The sequence below is a fragment of the Henckelia pumila genome, chromosome 3 (genome assembly GCF_033568475.1).
Source record: "Henckelia pumila isolate YLH828 chromosome 3, ASM3356847v2, whole genome shotgun sequence".
NCBI classification, from domain to species: Eukaryota; Viridiplantae; Streptophyta; class Magnoliopsida; order Lamiales; family Gesneriaceae; genus Henckelia; species Henckelia pumila.
Genome location: NC_133122.1, coordinates 191,263,214 through 191,286,960, shown reverse-complemented (window position 1 = coordinate 191,286,960; position 23,747 = coordinate 191,263,214). Strand labels below are relative to the sequence as shown.

General features: G+C 33.2%; 2 protein-coding genes across 3 annotated transcripts; one reads left to right on the top strand and one right to left on the bottom strand.

Moving 5' to 3' along the window:
• Positions 1 to 34: 34 nt before the first annotated feature.
• LOC140886649 (cyclin-dependent kinase A-1-like) lies at positions 35 to 2,803 on the top strand. The gene is made up of 7 exons (XM_073293346.1): positions 35 to 343; positions 712 to 996; positions 1,096 to 1,413; positions 1,604 to 1,825; positions 2,037 to 2,131; positions 2,225 to 2,333; positions 2,459 to 2,803. Exons 1-7 carry the CDS (start codon positions 35 to 37, stop codon positions 2,801 to 2,803), a joined length of 1,683 nt encoding a protein of 560 aa, XP_073149447.1.
• A 2,568-nt stretch (positions 2,804 to 5,371) lies between these two features.
• LOC140886647 (crossover junction endonuclease EME1-like) lies at positions 5,372 to 16,021 on the bottom strand. 2 transcript variants are annotated; one of them, XM_073293344.1, is made up of 13 exons: positions 15,702 to 16,021; positions 15,039 to 15,179; positions 14,120 to 14,278; positions 13,916 to 14,022; positions 12,015 to 12,188; positions 11,764 to 11,917; positions 11,494 to 11,603; positions 10,684 to 10,859; positions 7,696 to 7,759; positions 7,480 to 7,598; positions 7,257 to 7,346; positions 6,301 to 6,415; positions 5,372 to 5,772 (listed from the first exon to the last, which is right to left on the bottom strand). In XM_073293344.1, the coding sequence occupies exons 1-13, from the start codon at positions 16,015 to 16,017 to the stop codon at positions 5,590 to 5,592; spliced, it is 1,908 nt and encodes a 635-aa protein (XP_073149445.1). In that variant the 5' UTR covers positions 16,018 to 16,021; the 3' UTR covers positions 5,372 to 5,589. The 2 variants fall into 2 exon arrangements, with proteins under 2 accessions (XP_073149445.1, XP_073149446.1); XM_073293345.1 differs by having other exon boundaries at positions 11,494 to 11,579.
• Between the last annotated feature and the right edge of the window lie 7,726 nt (positions 16,022 to 23,747).

Sequence of the window (23,747 nt, the reverse complement as noted above, 5' to 3'; positions counted from 1 at the left end):
TCATCATTTTGCTAACGTAGATTCCCTGTGGAAAATGGGGTGCGTTCAGGCCAAAGGGACCACCACCTACAGCCCACAAAGGGGTGGCCTCGATAAGTTGAAACTTGAGCATGGATATCATGTCAAAAGGCCCGAAAACGGAGAAACTCTAAATGTTAATAACTCAGTAAAGGGTGGTGATGAAGCTTACAATGCAGGCATTTCACAGAGGATATCTGTTAAGAACATCGCTGCTGACGAATTCGTTGGGGGATGGCCTCGATGGCTCATCGAAAACGTCCCCAAAGATGCTTTGGCCGGCTTGGTTCCAAAGACTGCTGATTCATATGATAAGCTTGCAAAGGTAAATCATTCAACTTTGAATTACTACAAATATAGAATGGATAAAGATGCAAAACAAAACATGATGTGGGCTTATATTTACGACATGATGGGCATATATTGAGCTAAAATTCTTATTCATCTCTCTTGGTTTAGATTGTAATCTATCCATTTTTCATATTGGTTTGTGTTAGATATGTTTTGCGAAAAATTAAAATCATTCATCTCAACAGTATCAAATGTGGTCCTATATGAGAATAACAAATTTGATACCTGCAGACGAACAAGTTTGTATTATCAAAGTGTACTGAGAGTGGTTCTTCTCCGATATTTCGTTTCGTTACTTATGTCATGATAGACCATATGATTTATAGATTTCTACGGTTGCAGGTAGGCAAGGGAACTTACAGCAACGTGTACAAGGCTAGGGAAAAGATTACAGGAAAGATCGTTGCCTTAAAGAAGGTTCGTTTCGATACATCAGAACCTGCAAGTGTGAAATTCATGGCAAGAGAGATCATAATGCTGAAGAAACTTGACCATCCCAATATCATCAAGCTTGAAGGAATAGCCACTTCAAGAATGCAATATAGTCTCTACTTAGTTTTCGATTTCATGCCTTCAGACTTGATGAAAGTCATCGCTCGTCCTGAAGGAAGGCTCACGGAACCTCAGGTGTTTAAACAAAAAGAAAAGAAAACTGTCCCTCTAAATGTTACTTTTGAATCACTGAAAATTTGAATCATGAAATGATAATGCTTTTAAATATTGAAGGTCAAGTGTTACATGCAACAATTGCTTGGGGGTCTACAGCATTGTCATGAGAAGGGGATCTTGCATCGGGATATAAAGGGATCAAATCTTTTGATCGACAAGAATGGTGTGCTTAAGATTGCTGATTTTGGTTTAGCAAATTTCTATAAAAATAAGCCGAAACGCCCCCTTACGAGCAGAGTGGTGACATTATGGTATAGAGCTCCAGAGCTGCTACTTGGCTCCACAGATTATGGAGTTGGGATCGATCTGTGGAGTGTAGGATGTCTTCTTGCTGAAATGTTTGTTGGACGACCTATTATGCCGGGTACCAATGAGGTAAACAAAATGCTCATGATTTATCGTTGCCTCTGTACCAAATGCTATAGCTATCCAAACATTATATTAGGCTAAAATAGGGAAATAAATAACAAAGTCCATAATGCTCCTATATTTGTAAAGAGAGGTGGTTATACTAGCCAAGTTAATCAAGTCTGATATTTTTTCATGGCTTTTTTTTGGTATTCAGATCGAGCAACTTCACAAGATTTTCAAGCTCTGCGGTTCTCCATCAGAGGATTACTGGAAGAAGCTGAAGCCACCGGCAACTTTTCGACCCCAACAACAATATAAACCAAAATTCAGAGAAACATTTTCGTATTTCCCCGAGTCAGCATTCAGCCTTCTGGAAGGACTTCTAGCACTTGATCCAACCAATCGTGGATCTGCTGCTTCTGCCCTTCAAAATGAAGTAAGTGAGAAAGAAAGTAATCATAGTACAGTGTATCCAGTGATTGAACTTAACGAATGGCAGGTTGATAGGCATCGTCGCTCCCTTATTCGTGCATATAAATTTTCATTCATTCCTTGGTATTTTTTTTTTATTTTTCATAGGTATCTCTCTACATAAGAAACTAGTTTATAGTGCAAAAAGCTTACTCTTGAGTGATTTTTGGACACAGTTCTTCAAGACGAGCCCATTGCCGTGTGATCTCTCAGGTCTACCCATAAATGAGGCAGAGGAAGATGGCCCTGTTCAATCCATGGATAGGAGAAGGTATGCTACATAACTGATTACAAAATGTGGCATGTTTTCTTGTTTCTCGAAAATGTTTCATTGTTCCCATTTCATTTCATTAATTTTCACCAGAAACAAGAACTTCAACAAAACGCTACAATCTCACGAAATCCAAGCACGCCATAAAAGAAAGGTCTCATTCCCTGAACACATTGGAGAATATGCTTTAAACACCAAGGAGGTGATGAGTTGATTCATGCTACATTTTCATTTAAGAAAGATTGATGATTTGATTCGATTACTTTTGTATATACCTTATTATAGTTACAATAACAAAAAAAAAAAAAAATTCAGAGTTATTTACAGGGTATTCACATGGCCAAGAACTCCTCCCAAATGCAAGAAACGTTCAATAGTTCAACTAGTAGTACATCTTCAAGCACAAAACCGATCAGCAACATAGAAATTCCTCCACGTTCGCCTACTCCAGCATTTCGTTCTCAGCACACTCGATCTGCAAAAACAGAGGCGCATCCTAATGCCTTGAAGAACATCAAGAACTATCCTCTCTTGCTAGCCTCATTAACCGAGGCTGCTCATCACCTTGAAGAGAGTAATTCGAGACTTTACCGAAGGTCTATCTCCAACATCGATTTTAGGAATCTTGATCTTGAAAAGATCTCCAAGTTGTTTGGATTAGAAGATCAATAAGCAGACACTATTCTTGTCAATCATCATACTTTTAGATATGCAATTCTTCATGTGATCATATGAATATGAGGCAATATATCTTTGTTTTTAGAAGCGGAACATCAACTGATGATAAGTAAATAAAGCTATATTCTTTGTCTTGCTTTATATATTTAAATTTGATCATTCATGCAAGTCTTTGTTCTTCTGAAATCTACTTTTAACGTCTCAAATTTCGTGCTGAGTTGCAGCTTTTCATCATACCGTACCCCAATGAAATTCTCAAATGTATATATTGATTCCAAAGAACATCACAAGTACACGAACCAAATATATTATATTATATATATTACAGATTCTCACAAGGGAGGGGGAAAAAAAGCAAAGGAGGCAAAAAAAAAAAAAAGTATTCAAAACTAGAAAAGAACTTGATTATATAATTATACACTTGAAGCAAGCCATGTATATATGTTGGAGCAAAACTTGTTCAAAAGCAACCGAACAACTCGTGCCAGCCCTTGTTCTATTACTTGACGATCATTCGTAGAAATTATCCGCGATCGAGTTTGTTCTTGATCCACTTAAAGCTGTTTCTTAACGATGACTTGAACTTACCTTCCACGGCGAACTTATTATATCCGGCCACCCTCTTCCTCCTCTTCATCTCCGGGTTGTCTGTCGGGCCATTGAAACTATAGGACTTGGCCCGATCTTCGAAGTCGAACCGTGCTTCGGCATATGAAGTGGAGTAATAAGGGAAAGATAAGGAAGTGTCCATGATCAAAATTATTAACACAAGCATCACAAGAACACAAGTTGGCTGAAATTTATAATACCAGAAGAGATCGACTAGGATAGCATTATGTGTTACTACTTTTAATGTTGGGTTGTATGGGCCATGATTGTGACATTGACAATAAGAGGATCAAAGATTTGAGTGCTTATATGAATGTAACGTCACATAGATTGACATTACATGAATCCAAAACCTCCCACGCTTCAATTGCATACAACTATTTAATGGATGCTTCTTGGCAAACATGTGCAAGTCACCAAATTTCATAAATTAAAATAAATCAAAGGCAAATCTTGATTTCACATTTGAATCCACACAAACTCTTATAAAATTTCATGAAACGAATATCGATCTGAACCGTGAAATTGTCTCACATGAAACCTATTATTCAATTTATATAGGAGTACTATAAATAGATTTAAATCTTTTATATGTTTAATTATATTTTATAAATTCATTGATTTACCATGGGGTTTGTATATAGTTAAATTATATTTTAGAACATAGATCATTTTAGGGATGTATTCTATTTTTAAAGATGAATTATTGATAATTTGTCATTATTACATGTAATATATATTATATTATAGTGGTGCAACCGTGTGGGAAAAGTTGGTCTATTTTATAGTGCTAGTGTTCATCACTTACTAATCGTCATTTTCTTTAATGGGTGATGGGGCCCAATATTTATGATACGATATGCAATGAGCTCCGCTGGGGCCCAATGGGCTCGGAACCAGACAGCAGAATGGAGATTGGTAGGGCCTACATAAATGGGGTTTGTTTTGTTCATTAACTAGTGGGCCTCCATTGCCTTCAGTTAGCATACCATTCATCCCACATATTGTAATAAGTTCCGAATGGTTAAACACATCATTTCCAGCTAATTTCGTGCCTCTTTTTTTTATTTATTTGGATTTTGGATAGTGAATTTCCATGTATTTTTAAAATAGCATAGACACAAGTTGAACTGTGCAAATTTCTGTTATATATTAATAATAATATCTCATTTACATTTATATAGTTCTTACCATATTGAAATTATAAAAATAATCTAATCGAAGTAAATGTTAACTTACATGAATAATATTTGGAATCTAGAAATAAGTACACAATTTTTTTTTAATAAAATTAATACTCTAGTATCAAATGGATATTAATGGAGGAAAAAATAGCTAAAATTTGACAGATGAATGTTTTATTTGGCATCAAAATCGTTGTAGATAAAAAAAAAATACCTGTTCAGATATTTTATTTTTAAATAATTTTTTATTTGGTTATATATATAAATATAAATATGATGGCTGGATCACATGATACTGAGTATTGAGCAGAACTCAAAAGATTCAAAGTAGAAACATTATGTTGGGAATGCTGGCGCACATTGTAAACCACAGCATTTAGTTGGCAGCAGTCTCTGCTGGTTCGAAGTGTCCTCCGAATATAATTGATTTGAGACTACACATATAAAAGAATTAAACATTCAACAAAATATCTTCCCTATAAATTAAAGGTGTTTGAGTGAAGTAAAGGATCTCCAACTCGAATTCGATGTATTTATGTTCATTGTTCCATTCCACCTGTTAGAATAATTATTTATTTAATTATGTTATTCCACCTGTTGACTTTTGTCTTATTGAATATCGTTTTGTGGAGATTGTGAATACATCAAACCATTGCTTTATTTCATCATCTTGTGAATATTACGTTTGTTCGTGATATTTGATCATCTTCAATTACAAACAAACAAACACAAAACGTATTATCTTTCAGAATAAGATAAGCCTGAATGATTTTAATAATTGGTTTTGTTTGCCAGATACACTAACACAAGGCGGGGGCGGACAGATTGGGAGGGACAATTAAAAGTGTCGAGGGGAGGGAGCTAATTTTGTTCTTGTTTTTCTCTGAAAAAATAAAATAAAATAATTGCATGTAAAAACTTTGGATTTGAGAGGGGTGCTAGCCCCTCGCCCCCAGTTCCTTCCACCCTGAAGATCACAAGCATCACTTAAGTAGCAGAGGGATAGCTAAAGAAATCGGCGCCATTTTCAACGTCTTCTGTTTTGATACTCCCGCACTGAGCCATTAGTATTCTGTATATTCTCTTGGAACAAACTTCACCCAATCTTCTGTCATCACCAAATAAGCCTTCCATTATCAAGTTCTTGAGCAAAAATTCCTTCTCGTACACCTAATATTTTTAGTAAGATACAATTAAAATAACACATAAACACTCCATCATAATGTCTCCAACAATATTCGAGCATTTAGCATTAGATGAATGAGATTCCTAATGGTAAACCAATAAGAGGGGTAAAAAACAGTAAAACTCCCTACACCAGGCTAAGGAATACTGGTGAATTTCTTCAGAAGACAAGAGTGCCAAAGTTGAAAAGACTGGTGAGGAAATTGGTACCATTAGGAAACAAGCATGAAATAAGTGATTTTTTTATATAATTTCTCATAGCTTATTGTCCTAATAACACGTGATAATTCTCAAACTTGATGAAAATTGCCTTGGAAAAAAATGTGTTTTTTGGTATAAAATTTTCAGTGAGCGTATTGAACTGTAATTGCAACCATCAAAAGTGAGAAGTATGGCACAAAGCCTTCTATACAAAACTAGATCGGCAAATCTAACCTGCAATACCAGGCTTGCAACATTGTAAAGCTAGAAAATGTCACATCAAAATCAAGGTACTTGATATTCAAGACTCACAGATTTAGTAGGGTCCATGTAAACTCTCAAAAGAGATTTCATCGTTGGGTATTTCTTCCATATAGCCATAGCAAACCTTGGTTGTACCTTGGGTATGGCTATCAGCGCCTTCAGCCTACATGACAAATGAATTCAAAGAATATCTAATATACAAAAGAGCTTTCGTTTGATAACATATTTAGAATAAGAACACATAAAAAGGTAGCATAAAGTTCTAAGAAAATATTTATATCGTACATCAAATTTGGAAAAAGGGAACAAAGGAAAGCAAAAACAGAGACTAATATAAAGGAAACAATAACTGGTACATGCCAAAAATACGCAACAGTAGTTAACATTCTAAAGCGTGATTAATTATTGATCCACTTCCACTTGAAAAAGCCTTCATTCCATCAGCGTAGCACATTCCAAATTTCAACCGAGAAGATGTCAACTAAAAGCATACAAGATGTTTCATTGTGATGTAACTAGTCATGTATTACTACTACCATTCAATGACTAGGACACAACCATTTTGATGCATACCTCTAAACATTTCCTCCAGTTTCCCAACAAAACATCCGCAATGCGTTTACTGGTTAGGCAGATTAGTTGGAAATAATCTTGTAGATAGTATTTGATTGATTTTGTCTGTAAATAGAATTGCATAAATCTCCAACCTCGAGCCATTAATTATTTTCTTATTTTCCGTCAATTTCCTCTATATATAGGAATCTAAAAACCTTGTATTATGTATCAATATTCAATAAATCTACTGCAGTTTTTAACTTATCCTCTCCTCTTTAGCCTTTTACTATGACTTACAAACTTGGAAAGAATCATGCATCCATCAACACTAACATTGAAAGAGCAAATGTTGATCTCATTAGGTGAAGATATAAATATTTCCACTCACTACCATCAACTGATCAATATGACCAATTTTTATTCGACAATTTTAGAAGACAACTACGTACCACAAGTTTTTCTTTATCAAACTCTTGTCAATACAATCATTAGGAATAATGGATCCATTAGCATTAACAGATAACCGCGTCAACTTTTTCCTGCATCATAAAAATGGAGAAGATGAGAGACAGCTAGAGGGACACTGAGTACTGCTTTGGATCAAACAGATAAATCATATACAAACATATACATGTACGTACACTCATAGGATCAAATATAATACTTTATTACCTATATTGGCAAGAGGCAAGGCTGCATGTTAAACCAACTACGTGTTCAGCCAATTCAGCTTCATCAACACACTGCCTCGAATGTACTTTGAAAAAATCAGTGGCTAATTTTGATAAAACCTATGAGAAGAAGAATATTCTTTATAGTTAGTATTTCACATGGAATAACCAAACATACGTCGAGACTCTACACACTCAAATTTTGTCATTCAGTAACCTCCTCTATCGCAGGGCACCTCCAACCAGTGCTGCTGACAGGATTCTTATACTGTGCTTGTTCCCTGTGAATAGAGCCAAAAATTAAGCACTAAAGTTATTAAGAAAATGAATTAATTATTAAATGATAAAACAACAGCAAGAAAGTTTCCAGAAGAAATGAATAAAGCTCACTTAGAATTGTTTATAATTGCACAGAAGAGCTACAATGCTTGCCGTCTATCAGTAAAGAGTTATGGATCTTGGTGATAGATTAAGGCCCACAATTAAATTTGTACACACTACCCAAGGCCCAAAAATAGGATCAGGCAGGGATGAGGGTAGCAGAAAGAATATTAGGGGAAGAAAGAGAAGAGTGCTAGTTATTCTGAAATTGGTGGCAGGACCAGAGGTGCAAACAGAGGCATGTTGGCAAGAAATGGAATACAAAAAAATAGAGAAAGAATAACATCAAAAAAAAAAAAGAGAGAAAGAAGAATATTCTCATCCCAAGAGCATTTGCAATGCAAGGAGAAAGGTTTATGCTTGGTGAACCTTACAATTCGTTGCATAAGTGTGCGAACAAGATGATGCAAGTCTCATTCATGATAGATGATGATGAAGAAGGAGAGGCTTTGGGTTTGTAGGAGACAGAAGAGTTTCGACAAGAAAAAATTTAGAAGTTGAATTCTCTGTACGAGGTATTTTGCAGCCCCAAACTATGAAATGAATGGGAAATTGAAGGGAAGGATGTATTAGTATTAGTAATGATAGATAGTGGGGCTAGTCACATTTTGTTATCACGTGAATTGGTGGAAAATTAGGTATTGAAGTGCATGAGTGGAAATTCCGGGTCATTTTGGAGCATGGGCGTGGCGTAAAATAGCAGGACAAGGGTGTGTCCATCATGGAGTGTGGATTTGGAGCTTTGTCAATAGACTATTGAGGGATATTTATTTGAGTTCCGAGTGTGAAGGTTATTTAAAGTGTTAACTGGCTAGAACATTAGGAGAGGTGGTGGTGGATTGGAACAAAATGAGGATGAAGTTTGTCAAATAGTTGGGAAGTGATTTTGCAAAGAGACCCAACTCTGCAGAGAATGTGGGTTCTTTGCGTTCAATTATCAAAACCGCAGAAATAGAGTTTTGTGGGCCCTCTTGTATCTTAATAAGCTGCCAAAAGAACAGAAGGGTGAACAAGTTGAAAAATATCCAATAGCACTACAAAATCTGCTAAGCCCGTATGCAGATTTGTTTGATAAACCTCAAGGTTTGTGTTACGATCTCAAACAATAAACCCGATTTCATAAACAGTAAACAGAGAATTGGAACAATCGAACAGTAGCAGCAAGAAGGAAAATTGTATTGCAGGAAATTATGAAATAATATGAAATAATCAGTGTTATTATTATTATTATTATTATTATTATTATTAGCGTATCAATATTATCATTAGTACTATTAAAATGATGATATTAATAATTATATTATATTATAATTAATTAATTATCATTATATTATCACTACATTATTATTGTTAGTATTATTATAATTAATATTATTAAATAGATCTTGTATTAATAATAGTAACATTTTCATTAATTATAAATTTTATAATTAAATTAATAAAAATACTATCAATTCAAGAATAATAATTAATATGATTATTATTTTCACAAAGTTATGACTTGTACCCTTTTGGTAATTATCATAACAAAAAGATCATATATGTTACAATACCAAACACGTCAAAAGTTTTAAGCTACAATATCTTATTTTATCTAGACATTTTAGCAGCTTACTTTTAAAATAAGACCATACAACATATAAGTTGTTTTAAATAACTTTAGCCAAACACGCTCTACGTAGAATATATGTATAAAGAGCCAATCATGTGCATCGAAATAACTCTACAATATGCTCTTTGCACGGGCCCATCCGACTTAAACGATGATACATTTGTGTTAGGTTTTTGTAAATGCTCAGGTTAAGATAAAACATTTGAATGGCAAACAGTTATATTTTTCTTGTAATTTGTTTTCATCTTTTGGCAAAGACAAAGAAGACTCAAGATTGAAACAGAGGATTTCACAAAGACAAGTAGCTCAGAAACTACTCAATTCAGATGATTATGGCTCAAAGGATATCAGAGATAATCTTCTACAAAGTACAAACTCAATCAAGACAATATGGCTCAAACTTTTTCAGTAATGAGTCTAATGACTGTGATCAGCGAGGAGGTTTCCAGTAAAGACTGTCCTCGGCAAGGACCTTAATGGCAAAGACAAATTGGTAAAGGGTCAAGGGCTCAAGGCTAAGAAAAAATGTTGCTTGACGTGTTTCAGATTATTTAAGTTTATCCTGCTAAGAGAATTCTATTTAGAAACTAAACAGTAGAGAGGTCAAAAGGCAAAAAGACTACTACATTGGAATTTTTACTAAAGGTGTGCTATGGACAAACACAGAATAGTATAGTTTCCAAAACCACTCATTAGAAAATACCAATTAGTGAACCCAAAAATTTATCTCAAAAGATACCATAGAAGCCACAACATCTGACATTCTAACTAGTCCGCTGATAACGATTTAAAATTCTCGCTTTATGTATTCCATTTCACAGACAAATTAGGGTACATTGATTCCAGACCACAATTAAAAATTCCTTAAAACAAGTCAATGAAAACTCACAGCATGCCTATTTGGATTTCATTAAAGTTTGAGTCAACATCTAATGGCACAGACCCTTGAACAAAAGCAAATAAGAAGTGGGGTATTCCAAAGATTCCAAACAAGCAATGAACAAATCAACTAACACCTACCCTCTATTTATAAGCAAAGCAATTAGTCCATTTTCATTTACAAGAAATTGTGAGTTTTGATGGGTCTATTAATGGGCTATCTAGGTTAGAAAAAATATTGGTGAATTGTGGGTGCAAGAAGGAAGGTTCAACGTGCCAATACAAATCAAGTTAATCTTCAAACTTATCATCAGGCAGAAAAGTTTCACTCACCTTTTATTGATGTAGGCCATAAGCCTATTTGTTAGATAACAAATAGTGTGATGAGGATAAAGGCGTTGAACACCATGGATATGATCCAAAAGAGACTCATTCACAATTTCATTACAGAAATCCTCGGCCTCGTATATAATTAACACATAAGAAACCTCAATTCGTTCAGATGAAATCTGCAACATGACACAAACCCTTTAAATATAGTCATGGAAGGTATAAAAAAGTATGAAGCCTATAATAATCTAACAGAACCACGAGGTTGTCATTTGACATCGGAGTTCTACAAAATCTAAAGTTAATCAAGCTGGAATAGTTGAAGAATCAATATCGTATGTGGTTCATAATCCTGATAGTCATATATGACTCGAAGATAGAGACTTCAAACCATGAAATGGAGGGCTCGATAAACCAATAGTACAAAATAATATTCATAGAAACTTTTTATTTGAACCGAAGTGATTATATGCATAACATGATCATCCTTTGACAATTTTCCAAATTCTGGACAAAGCATCAACGTTATCGAAATATAGACATCATAAATAAACAGTCAAATATGTGGGATTATTTTAGTCAGGTCACCAAGGTTCTTTAAATCTTTTTTTTATAGATAAGATGGTGAACAATGCAACCATAAACAAGAAATCAGTCATTGGTAACGTTCGAAGAGGACCCATAAACAGACATAGAACAGGTGCCAGGTGGTATAGCTATATGAGATGTCCTACATGGAAATTGAATAAAGAAAATAGATGTAGTATTTCATGATGTGAACCAGAACTAATCCAGGAAAAAACCAGCAATTACCGCAGAGATTTCTTCCGGAGCAACCATAGTCCATACAATAGATCTTTCAATTGGATTTGATGTTACACGGAACGAAAGCCCTTTTTCTGAAAACCTTGAGAGCAGTTGACCTAAAGTAAGAAAGTCGGCCAATGAAAGTATTTGCTATTTGCTAAGGAGAGCATCTTGCTTAGATAGAGGAGATGAGAGGGAAAAAAGAAAAAGAAAAAAGGGTAAAAGGAAATAGCATTACCAGATGAAATAATAGAAAATAAACTAAGGGGGCCTTACCTCCAATGGATCCCAATTCAACAACTTTTCTGTCAATTTCAGCCACAATAGATTTTAGGGCATATTTCCCCTTTTCCCACTTTTGCATTTCTTTCTGACGTTTTTTCAACTCGGCGGCTTCTGCTTTTGACACAGCTTTGAGCAACCTCTCTTGCTATTTTAGAAACAAGTAAACACAAAATAACTGTTAAAATGCAACCTTGCATACAAATATGGACAAACATATTCAACTGTGCACAATGGACATTTACTTCTTTCTGTCGTTTCTTTTCTTCCATCAGGCGATGTCTTTCCTCTTTTGATATTCTATTTGGCTTCACTGCTTTGGTTTTCTGCTTTTTGTAGCCTTCATTATTATCTTGTTCAGCCATGAGTTGATCCATAGTCCCAAAATTATTAGCTTTATAACCATTGGTGGCATATGCCTACACCAGAAATTCATCAAGGGAATTGAAAACAAAGAAAGATGAAAAACAGAACCAGTTTTGGCATCAAGCACAACGAAAGAACATAAAAAAAAATCTAACAGCAGTCAAAAACTCTTAAAAACCGCACCGATATTATAAACCATTTCAGCGAATTGATACACCAATGGATCCAAATATCAAGATTGGTATGAAGAAGGAATGTCCACCAGTTGACAAAGGCAGATATCAAAGACTATTATGCAAACTGATATACCTATCACACACTCGACCTGATATTTAGAGATGGCAACAGGGCGGATTTGGCCAAACCCAGGTCCTGCCCTAGAAACCCAACGGATTCAATTCGGATTAAACCTGCTAAAAATTATATACTTTTTAAAATATAGTCATTATACAATAAAAACTTTTAAAAATTAATAAATCACTAAATTTACTTTGCTTTATATTAATAATATTTAGGAAAAATAATTATCATAATAATATATATTCGACTAAAAAGATAAAAATTATAATTATATATTTTCATTTTAAACATATTATAAAATAAAATTATTTCAATCCTAAAATATTATGATCTAAAATTAGGGATTAAGATATACATTACTGAATAAAAAAATATAAATAGATTCTTAATAATATATACATACACATATATATACATGTATATGTATACATGCATATTTATGATAATTATAATTATAATATAATATATTAATTAATTATATATTTATATAGCGGCAGGGCGGGTCCATCGAATCCCAAGAATCACCCCAGACCTACTTGACTGGGTCTAAACCCGCCCCAACCGGGTTTAAAGTCGGCTCATTGCCATCTTTACCTATAATGGATTTGTTGTGAGTGTCATTAACCAACTCATGAACAATCAAACGGAAGAACATATGGATGCCGCATATCGGGTACTAAGATATTTGAAATGGACGCCCGAGAAAAGACTACTCTTCAGAAAAACATCAATCAGAGGTGTTAAAGTGTATTGTCAACTATGATGCGGGGATTGGACTGGGTCTCCTACAGATATCTTAACAAAAACTCTCTTTTGGCCTGTGTTTGAAGATTTATATTCCAAGCTGGACATGATCAATTTGTACAACCCAACTTGAGGGAAAGTGTTGAATATCTTATCTTATCAAATAATGAGTTTTGGATAGAAACTTGTCTACATTGATTTGTTTGTAAATTCTTAGAAAAATTAGGTAGGTTGGGATTTGGTTTTAAGATTGAGTATACTCTTTAAATACATTGTACGTTACCCATATTATTCAATAAAAATAATATTTTCTCCATGATCTTTTTCCCTAAAAACTACAAGTTGCATTACGGACACAACACAACTAGAAATAAATCTTCAGGGGAGCGGAGCTCAATTAGCTCATGGCAAGGAATGCAGGATACACAGTCCTATCTTTGGCTATTATAATTTTCACAATTATGGCTGAAAGTTTGGACTCACTTGACTATATTCTTATGATGTGAAGTTATCTTATTCACTAAACATACTCCTACTATAATCAATGAAGTTGTTTCTCATCAAACAAAAAATCAAATCAAATTTTATCACGATTATGAATAGCACATTTCCTGGTGCAGATAAGTAATCAGCTGTGTGCAAACAACTTCAATTAAGAAATGTGCATCTCGAGTCTCGACATTAAGCTACGCATAGAAGTAAGTATTAGTAAATCTCATGCATTAAGGTAACTCACCAAAGAAATGTCATCCTCCGAAACCCTTGGATAGGAACAGCCTTCTGAAATCTGCATTTTATTCACATTGTCCATTGAAAGTTTCTTCTGTAATTTTGTGGAAGAGCCTGAAAATCATTTCTGTGCAACTTAAAATAATGGTTTCAGCTTTTATGAGTAGGCTGACATCAGATGACATCGTAAAATCAAGTATTAAATACATACTAGCACTAAGAGAAGATGCACACTGAATAAATCTGGAATCAGATTCTGACTTCTCCGTCAACTTCGCTGTAAAATCATTTTCATTATGCTTCCAATCTCCAAATGCACCAGTATTTTCAGACTCGTTATCTGACTCCAAGCATATCAATCCATTGATTTCTAAAATTTAAAAAAAATTTGAGGAAATATTGGTCAAGCTAAAGAAAAAAATAAAAGGATTACATTCACATCACATGTTACGCCACATCAATTTTCAAAGAAGCTAGCATGTCATACTATATCATGTGCAAAAGAAAATCCGTAGATGTAAAAGTAATGATTTGAGTTATTTAAAACCATATTTATGATATATATATATATATATATATATATATATATGGATTTCACAATTAATTTGAGTGTAAAACAATAATACCAAATAGTGCACGAATATGCATGGCCTGCACATACAGAATACTGAACCATGGTCAATTGCCAACACCGAGTGAACCGGTTTGGGGCTAACGCACTCAATCTACTTGATGGATGATTGTCTAATAGAGAACAATAGTTCAAACATGCGCACAATAATCATAGTTGCACTCATATGCCACTTTTGGTGCCTACAAATGCCGATGTCTCTACTAATGGTGGAATTTAAAGGAAATAAATATTTAAGATAATAACCTCACCCTCTAAATTTTATCATAAAAAAAGTAGAAGACTACAAGAAATGGATGTATGGAAAGAATTCAAAAAGGCAAGATCGCAGGTTGTATTATCATCCAAATTCTGGTCTCTGATTCTGCTCCCTTTAGATTTTATGATACTGTATCGCAGAACTTTCAAAGATATTTTTTGCTTGAATTCATAATTTTTACACATTTAGAAACGCTGAGTACATATAAATTTGAATATGTAAGACAAAAATGGTACTCACCAGGACACCCATGGTTCAAAAGCAAAGAACAAGTTGGTTCGCATCCAGAGACCCCTGTATTGCATTTGACAGCAGTAACTTCTGATTTCAGAGGTTCAGACAGTGGAGTGTCTGGAACTATACCTAGCTCTGTAGCTAAAGCTTCACCAGAAATAAACCAAAAAAAAAAAAACACATTAATAATACACAGCCGATATCAATTAAACAGATTTGATTGCTCTGCATTTTGTGTGATTCTGAAATTGAAAATGAAATGGAGATGTACATATTTCATATTATGATAATATATATGATATTTTATCTCATGAAAGAAATCTAAACATGATCAAAACAGTAGAAGCTCAAAATAGAAACAAAAGAGCCCACAAATTAGGATGGACACAAAATAAGCTGTGAGGCCTATATTCCTCACAGTATAATGACATTTCGAAACGAGCCAAGACCTCCGAACCGGTAAATAGGAACATTGACAATGAGGTATACTTCCGCAAGTCCCTAACTTTGCGTCTGCTTACACGGGAAGGCTAGGCCCAAATCAGAATTCAAAAAATAAAATAAAATAGATAAATAAATAAATCACTTCCGAAGCTAATCGCGTTTCACTGACTGAATCTGATGCACAAAAATACAACTCTACGTTAATCACTGAAATCTTTGACTTACTGGCCGACGAACATTTCCTCATAGAACATTTGACAATGGACGCCATAGAGGAGAAGGGTGTCTCGGCGACGAAAGAACCGGAGGATAACGCAGTACCCACCGAAGACAATTGCTGTTTATCCGGCGTCGGATCATCATCGATGATAAGGACTGCGGAATGGCTAGGGTTTGAAAATGCATCTGTCCTCTGTTTCTTCTTGGAGAGAGGGAATGGCGGCGGGGTAGTAAGGTCTATGGTGTTGATTTGAAGAGGTCGGGTTTGCCTCTCTTCTTCCTCGGAGTCGGAGGGAATGTCCACGGGGACCGGCTGAGACATTTTCGCCGGCGAAATTCACATAAATCCGGTGGTAAAGTGTTTTGAGCGTGACTTGTTTGCGCGGGATCGTAAAGTGTTGGAATGATCGGGTTGGGCCTTTTGGGCTAGGAGCCTGGCCTCTCATTTTGGGGCTCCGCGTAACTTCACCGCGACCAAGGTTTATAGAGCACAACTTCTTCGGCCCATATCATCCACGGGTCAGTCCGTTGCGTTGCGGAGATTCTTTCTACGGTTAAAAAAATTATGACCCAAGGCTATTTAGTGAAATGGCCCATTTAATTTACCAACACTATAGTTTTTTTAAAAAATAAATTAAAAATTATGAGTGGTCAGATGAATCTGGCTGTTTAAGATCAACCACTGATGTGGTTGATATAAATATTATTAAAATTTTAAAACAATTTAAATTTTTTTAAAAAAAATGCCTAGTTCTTTTGAACATGAATAATGTTAAAGGCGCAACAAATATCGTATACAACGATATTTACAATAATTATATCGCGAGGTTTTGTATTCAATGTATCATTAGATTTTGATAAGTGAAATTTTTGTATTGAATTTTTTGTGTTGAGCGGTAGGGACCTGAGTAGAGAGCAACATGGTCAACCTTCAGAAAATATCTCACAATATTTCAGCACGGAATATGCTCCACACGAGGATCGAACCCGCAACGCTGAAAAATTTCTTCTCACATGACCCCAAGCCTTATCAACTCGTCTATACCTCTGTGGGCGGCTACATAATTTTATCGTTTTAGTTTTCCGTTAACTATAGGTTTTAAATTACGGGAAAAAAATTAGCATTTTACTCATAATAATCATTTTAATCAGCCATACACACTCATCTAATACATCTTTAAATCATATTCCAAATAAATTAATGGGTTGATATTTTTCCAGTACACCATACTTTAAATTATATTCCGTATAAATTTCAAACAATTAAACAATTTATAACTCGGCTTACCATAAAAAAATATGATGAAAAATATTTTTTTTACATGAATTAATGAATCATATATAAAACATTTTTAATATTTCATTCAAAACATTTAATTTGAATCAAGGATCTAAAACAAAAGCTACTAGAAAAAATTCAAGAATATGACTCTATATATATATATATATATATATATATATATATATATATTCATGTAAAATTAGTGCTACATTTTTCACAAAAAAAAAAAAAAAAATAGTGCTATATGTTACAACAATTTGCTGAAAAATAACTAGATGAGAGATAATAAACTCTGTATAATTGTTCGATTGCATTACTAGATACCTAAAATGTCACAAATTGTTTCACATTTATTCCATCGATGTGAGAATAAATATAAAAAAAATTTATAATTTCGACCATGTTGTGCAAAAATGAACACAATAATTTATGTCGAGTTCCAATGATTTGGTAAAATATCTTATATAAACTTCATGTGTCGTACATCATTAACCTTACAAAAATCTCCCCATTATTTCACCACATTTATGTGAAACCATATATAAATGATACAGAGCTGACTTAATTGATCTATATGTGTGTTACTAATAATTTTAATTAATCCATTTTGTGTTGAATCGTAAATCCAATTAATAAAATATTAATATGGTATTTTGATTATTGGACCGGTAGTTTTTCTCGATAGGAAGCACTTGTCTTCCCTGTTTCTATCTCTGAAGCATAGATCCTACCCAAATAATAATAATAATAATAATAATAATAATAATAATAATAATAATAATAATAATAATAATAATAATAATAATAATAATAATAATAATAATAATAATAATAAGGATAGAAAGATATAAAATCACGTAACACTATGAAAACATATGTGATTTTTTTTTTTTATAAGCATACGTGAATTTAAACATAGTTACAAATCATGATATTCATAGAAGGTCCAGCCTGCACATGGGCCTCTCATATTATATATAGTCGGGACTTGCCTAACTATGGGGTTGAAATTTCCTCTAGATGCTTCATCAATCGTCATTACATGGATGAAATAAAAAAATTTATAAATGGAATAAAAATCCATGTAGTTTCCAAATAAATGAGCCCACTGACACGCAATAGACTTATTTTTTGGTGGACTGGTACCACGCCTTAAAATTATTAAAGAAAATTCAGCAAGAAAACGACGTTTTAAAACCTTGAAATAAGGTAGATGTTGCTCAGATTTTTCCGAACATAACACTAACTATTATCAATGCTAGCGGGTCGTGCATGAATATATATGTTCTATAAAAATTTATATTATTAATTAAGTATTTTAAAAGAAATAAAATAAAATGAAATGGTAGAACAGAAAAATACATAAAATATGCTAGCTAATATAATATAGCAAAACAATGCAGTTAGTTTGATAAGGGTATTTTAAGCAAATATAAAATTACATCACAGCTCCATATATTAGTATAGGGCGTTCTTATATTATATATATACATAGATATTGTGAAACTTATTTTATGGATCTAATATAATATATTTGTAAGACAAACATATATACCACAATTTTGACATATATCCACTCACCAATATTAGCAAAGTCGAATAGATAGCACACAGTAGATGATTCTTTTAAAAAATGGATATAGTTATTATTTTGTGGAAAAAAAATATAATATAATGATTGAGGTAATTTTTCACTCTATCACAGTATGGAACTCTCCTCTCTATCGTATTAAAAAGGTATATTCCACTACTACGCATGTAATGTTCTCAAATATTGGTCGCAAATGGTTGGTATATTAATTCGAGTATAACACGGTATTTAATTGATGATCCGAACTTATTTAATTTGATTCGATTTCCACAAAGGTTTTCCTTAAAAAGATGTGATATCAGTTTCACAAGTGCCAATATGTTAATTAGCATTTAGCTTCAATTTGAATTTTTATAAATCGCGCGAAAAATATTGTGATTTCGTATTATTTGTCATTAATGTATACTAGCCACTTTGTTGCACGCATTGCGTGCTAAATAGTCCATGTTTATAATAAAATTATATTTCAATTAAAATTGTCAAATAAAATTATTTTATTATATATTAAATATAAAAATTGGTGAGAAAATTAAAAAAAAAGAAAAAAAGAAATCATAATTGAGGGAAAAAAATGAGATAGTGGAAGAAAGCGGTTGTGTTTTTTTTATTTAAGTATTATTTTAATGGACACACCAATAGATCACTAAAGGGCTCTTACATAATATATAGGAATAGATATTATTATGTTTTAAAATATAACGTTATTAAAAACTCAACAAGTAAAATGCGTGTCCAATTTAATGAACTTTTACATTATTTATGAAATTAAAAGGTATTTTTTGGGGAGCAAAACGGGAAAAAGCATGATGATACATTATCTAAAATCCAGAGATAGAGCCAAAATAATTTTAGCACCCTCTCCTTCTTTAATTTAATCAAAATCTCTCACAGTATCATCAATTCTTAAATTAAATACGAGTTTCATAAATTTAATAATTACAATCTATTTTTATAAAAATTACTAATCCACCTGATCGATATTATTCGATAAGGTACCGTTTGGTACGAGCTAGTAAATGAACAATGATGAAATTACTAATCCACCTGATCGAAATCCTATTTTTTGAAAATTAACAATGATGAAATTACATCTAATCTAATGAAATTTTCTGGCTCCATTACTTATTTTAAGGGTGTGAGTAAATGGCCAAAGCCAAAGATTCGAAGTCATTTGTTTCTTGTTTTGATTAATGTATACTCACTTGATTGTTATCTATACTCATATCCCACAATGCGTGCTAACTCGGTTTGAATAATTATCATTGATTTTTTCTTATTTTTTAAATTACTATTTAAAAATTATATATACTAGCGGTCATGCACACGCGTTGCGTGTATAGCATAATTGTGTTCTATCATCATATAATGAAATACACGTGTACATGGAGTGAGAGATAATTTGGTTGAGAAGTTGAGAAGGAGTGATTAAATTCACGTACATGGAGTGAGGGATAATTTGGTTGAGAAGTTGAGGAGAGAGAACGTGTGTATTGGAGGTTGAGGGGTCTTCAAATTTACACAAAAATCAAAAGAAGTTATTCTTTTTTATTATTGATATGAAGGATATATAGACAAATCACACAAAAATACCAAATATGGTTTCTATGACCTCCTCTTGCCTTATTAAATAGTAAGATATATATGTATATATATATATATATATATAAAGATACGATTTTGTTATTTTCTCATCCACCGTGCTCACATCTGTGCTCATCAATGATGTGGCTTTTATCTATTGGAAGTTATGAATTATATATATGTCAAATAATTGATTAACACATCAATGGTTGATACGAAAGTTGACACATTGGATGTACAGCATATCAAAACTCAGTTAAATAAACATATTTAAAATATTTATAAAAGTGGATAAAATATGTAATACCAAAAGGTACCGAAGTATTGGTTAATTTAAAGCTCTCATGCATGTTTTATAGTATAGTATAGTATATAATATAGATAGTGTACATAGATAATTAGATATATAATGATGATTGTGAAAGGTTTCTCGAATCCCTAGCTCCAAAAAATCCTTCCATCAATGCAATCTCAAATAATTTATTCGTAAATTTCATAAACAAAACGAGTAGGACTTGATATTTTATGGTCATCATAATGTATGGAGACAACACTGTGTCATTATCCATTAGATGAATAAGGCTTGTACGATAATTTTTTTTAGCAATAATAGGGCATAACATATAGGAATTTGCAAGAAACTACCACGTACGTTCATATAAAATAAAGAACAGTGAATATATGCATGGAATTTTGATACATTTGGAAATACAATTCAAACTAATTAAACATACGCGCTTTTAAATTTTAATGATAATGATATTGATAATGATAATAATAATAATAATAATAATAATTAATGTAATTAAAATTAATTAATAATAATAATTAATAATTAATTAATAATTAAGATCAGATATATCACACACACACATGTATACATATTTACGCACTCATACTTCTAAGTTCTAACTTCAAAATATATATATACTATACCATTATAATAACGCTTTACGCACTCGGTCTTTGCATTAATATTATTTTTTTGTTTTAAATAAATTTTGTGAAAAAATTACAGATTACATTAAAATTAAAAAATTTTAAAAAAATTTTATGATATTTTATTATTTTATGATGATATGATTATTTTAAAATAAAAAATATATAGATAAATATTAAAATGTGATTTATTAAGATATGAGAATTTTAGATAAGATACATATTTATTAAAAAGGCAGATCTCTTGTGAGACGGTCGGGTTGATCCAATACAAAGATGATTGAAAATGATAACTTTGTAAAAATAATATTTTTCATATACGGATTAAGTCAAAGATCCATTTCACAAACCCTAGAATAATTAACTACCTTTGGTCTCTTATGCATGGGACACCAAATATTTTCCCTAAAATATACAGTCCTCGCAATATCATTATTTTCTAAATCAAAAGATATAATAATAGAACAAAATTTTAAATATCAACTTCAAATAAGAAATTATTTAAGCTCATTATATTTCATACACAAATTTATTATACACTAGTGGCTCTATGCATTCATTGCGTTTGTGTGTTTATACATTTGAAATATTTATTTTAAACATGATCATTTATTATTTTCAAATTAATGATTTTCATTTTTTTATTATGAGTGATAGACTATCTAATTTTTTTTAAATATAGATAAATACATTATTTAATTTTAAAATATATATAAATATACGACTGAATTTTTTTTTAAAAAAAAATTAATATTTCAGGGAAAGAAGTGATCAATGAGATAGTAAGTATAATTTTAAATTAGACTTTACCAAATTAAATAAAAAAAGTTGTTATATATGGCTTAACTTTAATATTACTATCTTACTATTTAATTAAAAAAACGGTCCCTTATCTAACTAACTTTAAATTAATTAGATGAAAATCAAATGAATATATTACTAGACACTTCAATTAACTATCTTTAAACCAATTGGTAAAATTTAAGTTAAAATTACGATTATATCATAGCTTAATTTTTAACAAAATCAAATTTATTAAGAAAATTAGTCATTTTATATAACTTTTTTTTTTAGAAATAAGTTTTAGTGTTTATAAGTAAAGTGCTAAACTGATGGGATAAAATTGATACGAGATAAACTGAAGAGAGCTAAACTGAAACTATTTCAAAAAGAGAAAATGCGATTTTATGAGAAGATCGCTCAATCGAATATTCAAAGAAAAAAGCGACTTTATTAAGAAAAACGCTAAACTAAAAAGCACGTTTTCCTGACTAGCTCAACTGATCTCTCTCAGTTCAACCAAACTGAAGATACTAAACTGAATCATCAACTACAATGATAAACTGATCTTTTGAATGCATCAGTTTACCATCGCGATCATCAGTCTACCATCGTGATTATCAATCTAGCTACCAGCGCGATTTGATTGGATAAAGTTTTCCGTACTTTGACACATTCTGCAGACGTAGTGTAACGACCCACTGTATCAAGACGGGTCTTTTCAGCGTGCGTATGTCCTCACTCACACACACCCTGAGAAACTTCTCAGGGGGTCACCCATCCTATAATTGCCCCAAGTCAAGCACGATTAACTTTGGAGTTCTTATGTGATGAGCTTCCGAAAATAAGATGCACCTTCTTGATATGAGCAGTACATATGAAATCTTTTAAACCTTCATCAACTATGTAGTCCCATACCTACACAGTCTCAGAATCCCCTCTCATTCCGGCACGGGATCGGTTCATTCATGTCTCCCTCCGCCTAGAAGCCTACCAGGAGCCGCTCATTGTCCGTGCAACCTCTTGGCACCGGCGATCACTCCCTGCCTCTTCAGCCCCGGGCGTCACATGCCCACCAGCTTCCGCTTGGTTCGTCCCCGAACCATACCGTACTAAGAGAGGTCGGCTTTGATACCATTTGTAACGACCCACTGTATCAAGACGGGTCTTTTCAGCGTGCTTATGTCCTCACTCACACGCACCCTGAGAAACTTCCCAGGGGGTCACTCATCCTATAATTACCCCAAGTCAAGCACGCTTAACTTTGGAATTCTTATGTGATGAGCTTCCGAAAAGAAGATGCACCTTCTTGATATGAGCAGTACATATGAAATTTTTTAAGCCCTCCTCAACTATGTAGTCCCATACCTACACAGTCTCAGAATCCCCTCTCATTCCGGCACGGGATCGGTTCATTCATGTCTCCCTTCGCCTAGAATCCTACCAGGAGCCGCTCATTGTCCGTGCAACCTCTTGGCACCGGCGATCACTCCCTGCCTCTTCAGCCCCGGGCGTCACATTTTGTAATGAACTGGGCTGGCCCAGTTCATTCTTGCTCTCATGATCTTCTCCCTCCTGGTGGGGAGTTTTTGCCCTCCCCAGGATTCGAACCTTGCACTCCAGGTCATAAATGCAATGTTTCCTCAATCCTAGTACCATTGAGCTACCAGGATTGAGGGAACATTGCATTTATGACCTGGAGTTCAAGGTTCGAATCCTGGGGAGGACAAAAACTCTCCACCAGGGGGGAGAAGATCATGAGAGCAAGAATGAACTGGGCCAGCCCAGTTCATTACACGTAGTGCCGCGATCCAAAAGAATGTCGGCTTTAGAATATGTTCATGAAGGTGACAAAAGCAACGGGTATATTTCAAATTCC

Coding starts and splice junctions, on each gene's coding strand:
- LOC140886649 (XM_073293346.1), top strand. CDS start 35: ATGGGGTGCGTTCAGGCCAAAGGGACCACCACCTACAGCCCACAAAGG. Junction 1,826..2,036: donor CTTCTGCCCTTCAAAATGAA/GTAAGTGAGAAA, acceptor TTTTGGACACAG/TTCTTCAAGACGAGCCCATT. Junction 2,334..2,458: donor ATGCTTTAAACACCAAGGAG/GTGATGAGTTGA, acceptor AGTTATTTACAG/GGTATTCACATGGCCAAGAA.
- LOC140886647 (XM_073293344.1), bottom strand. CDS start 16,017: ATGTCTCAGCCGGTCCCCGTGGACATTCCCTCCGACTCCGAGGAAGAA. Junction 12,189..13,915: donor CGGAGGATGACATTTCTTTG/GTGAGTTACCTT, acceptor TTTCTGGTGTAG/GCATATGCCACCAATGGTTA. Junction 7,347..7,479: donor CTTGCCTCTTGCCAATATAG/GTAATAAAGTAT, acceptor TTTATGATGCAG/GAAAAAGTTGACGCGGTTAT.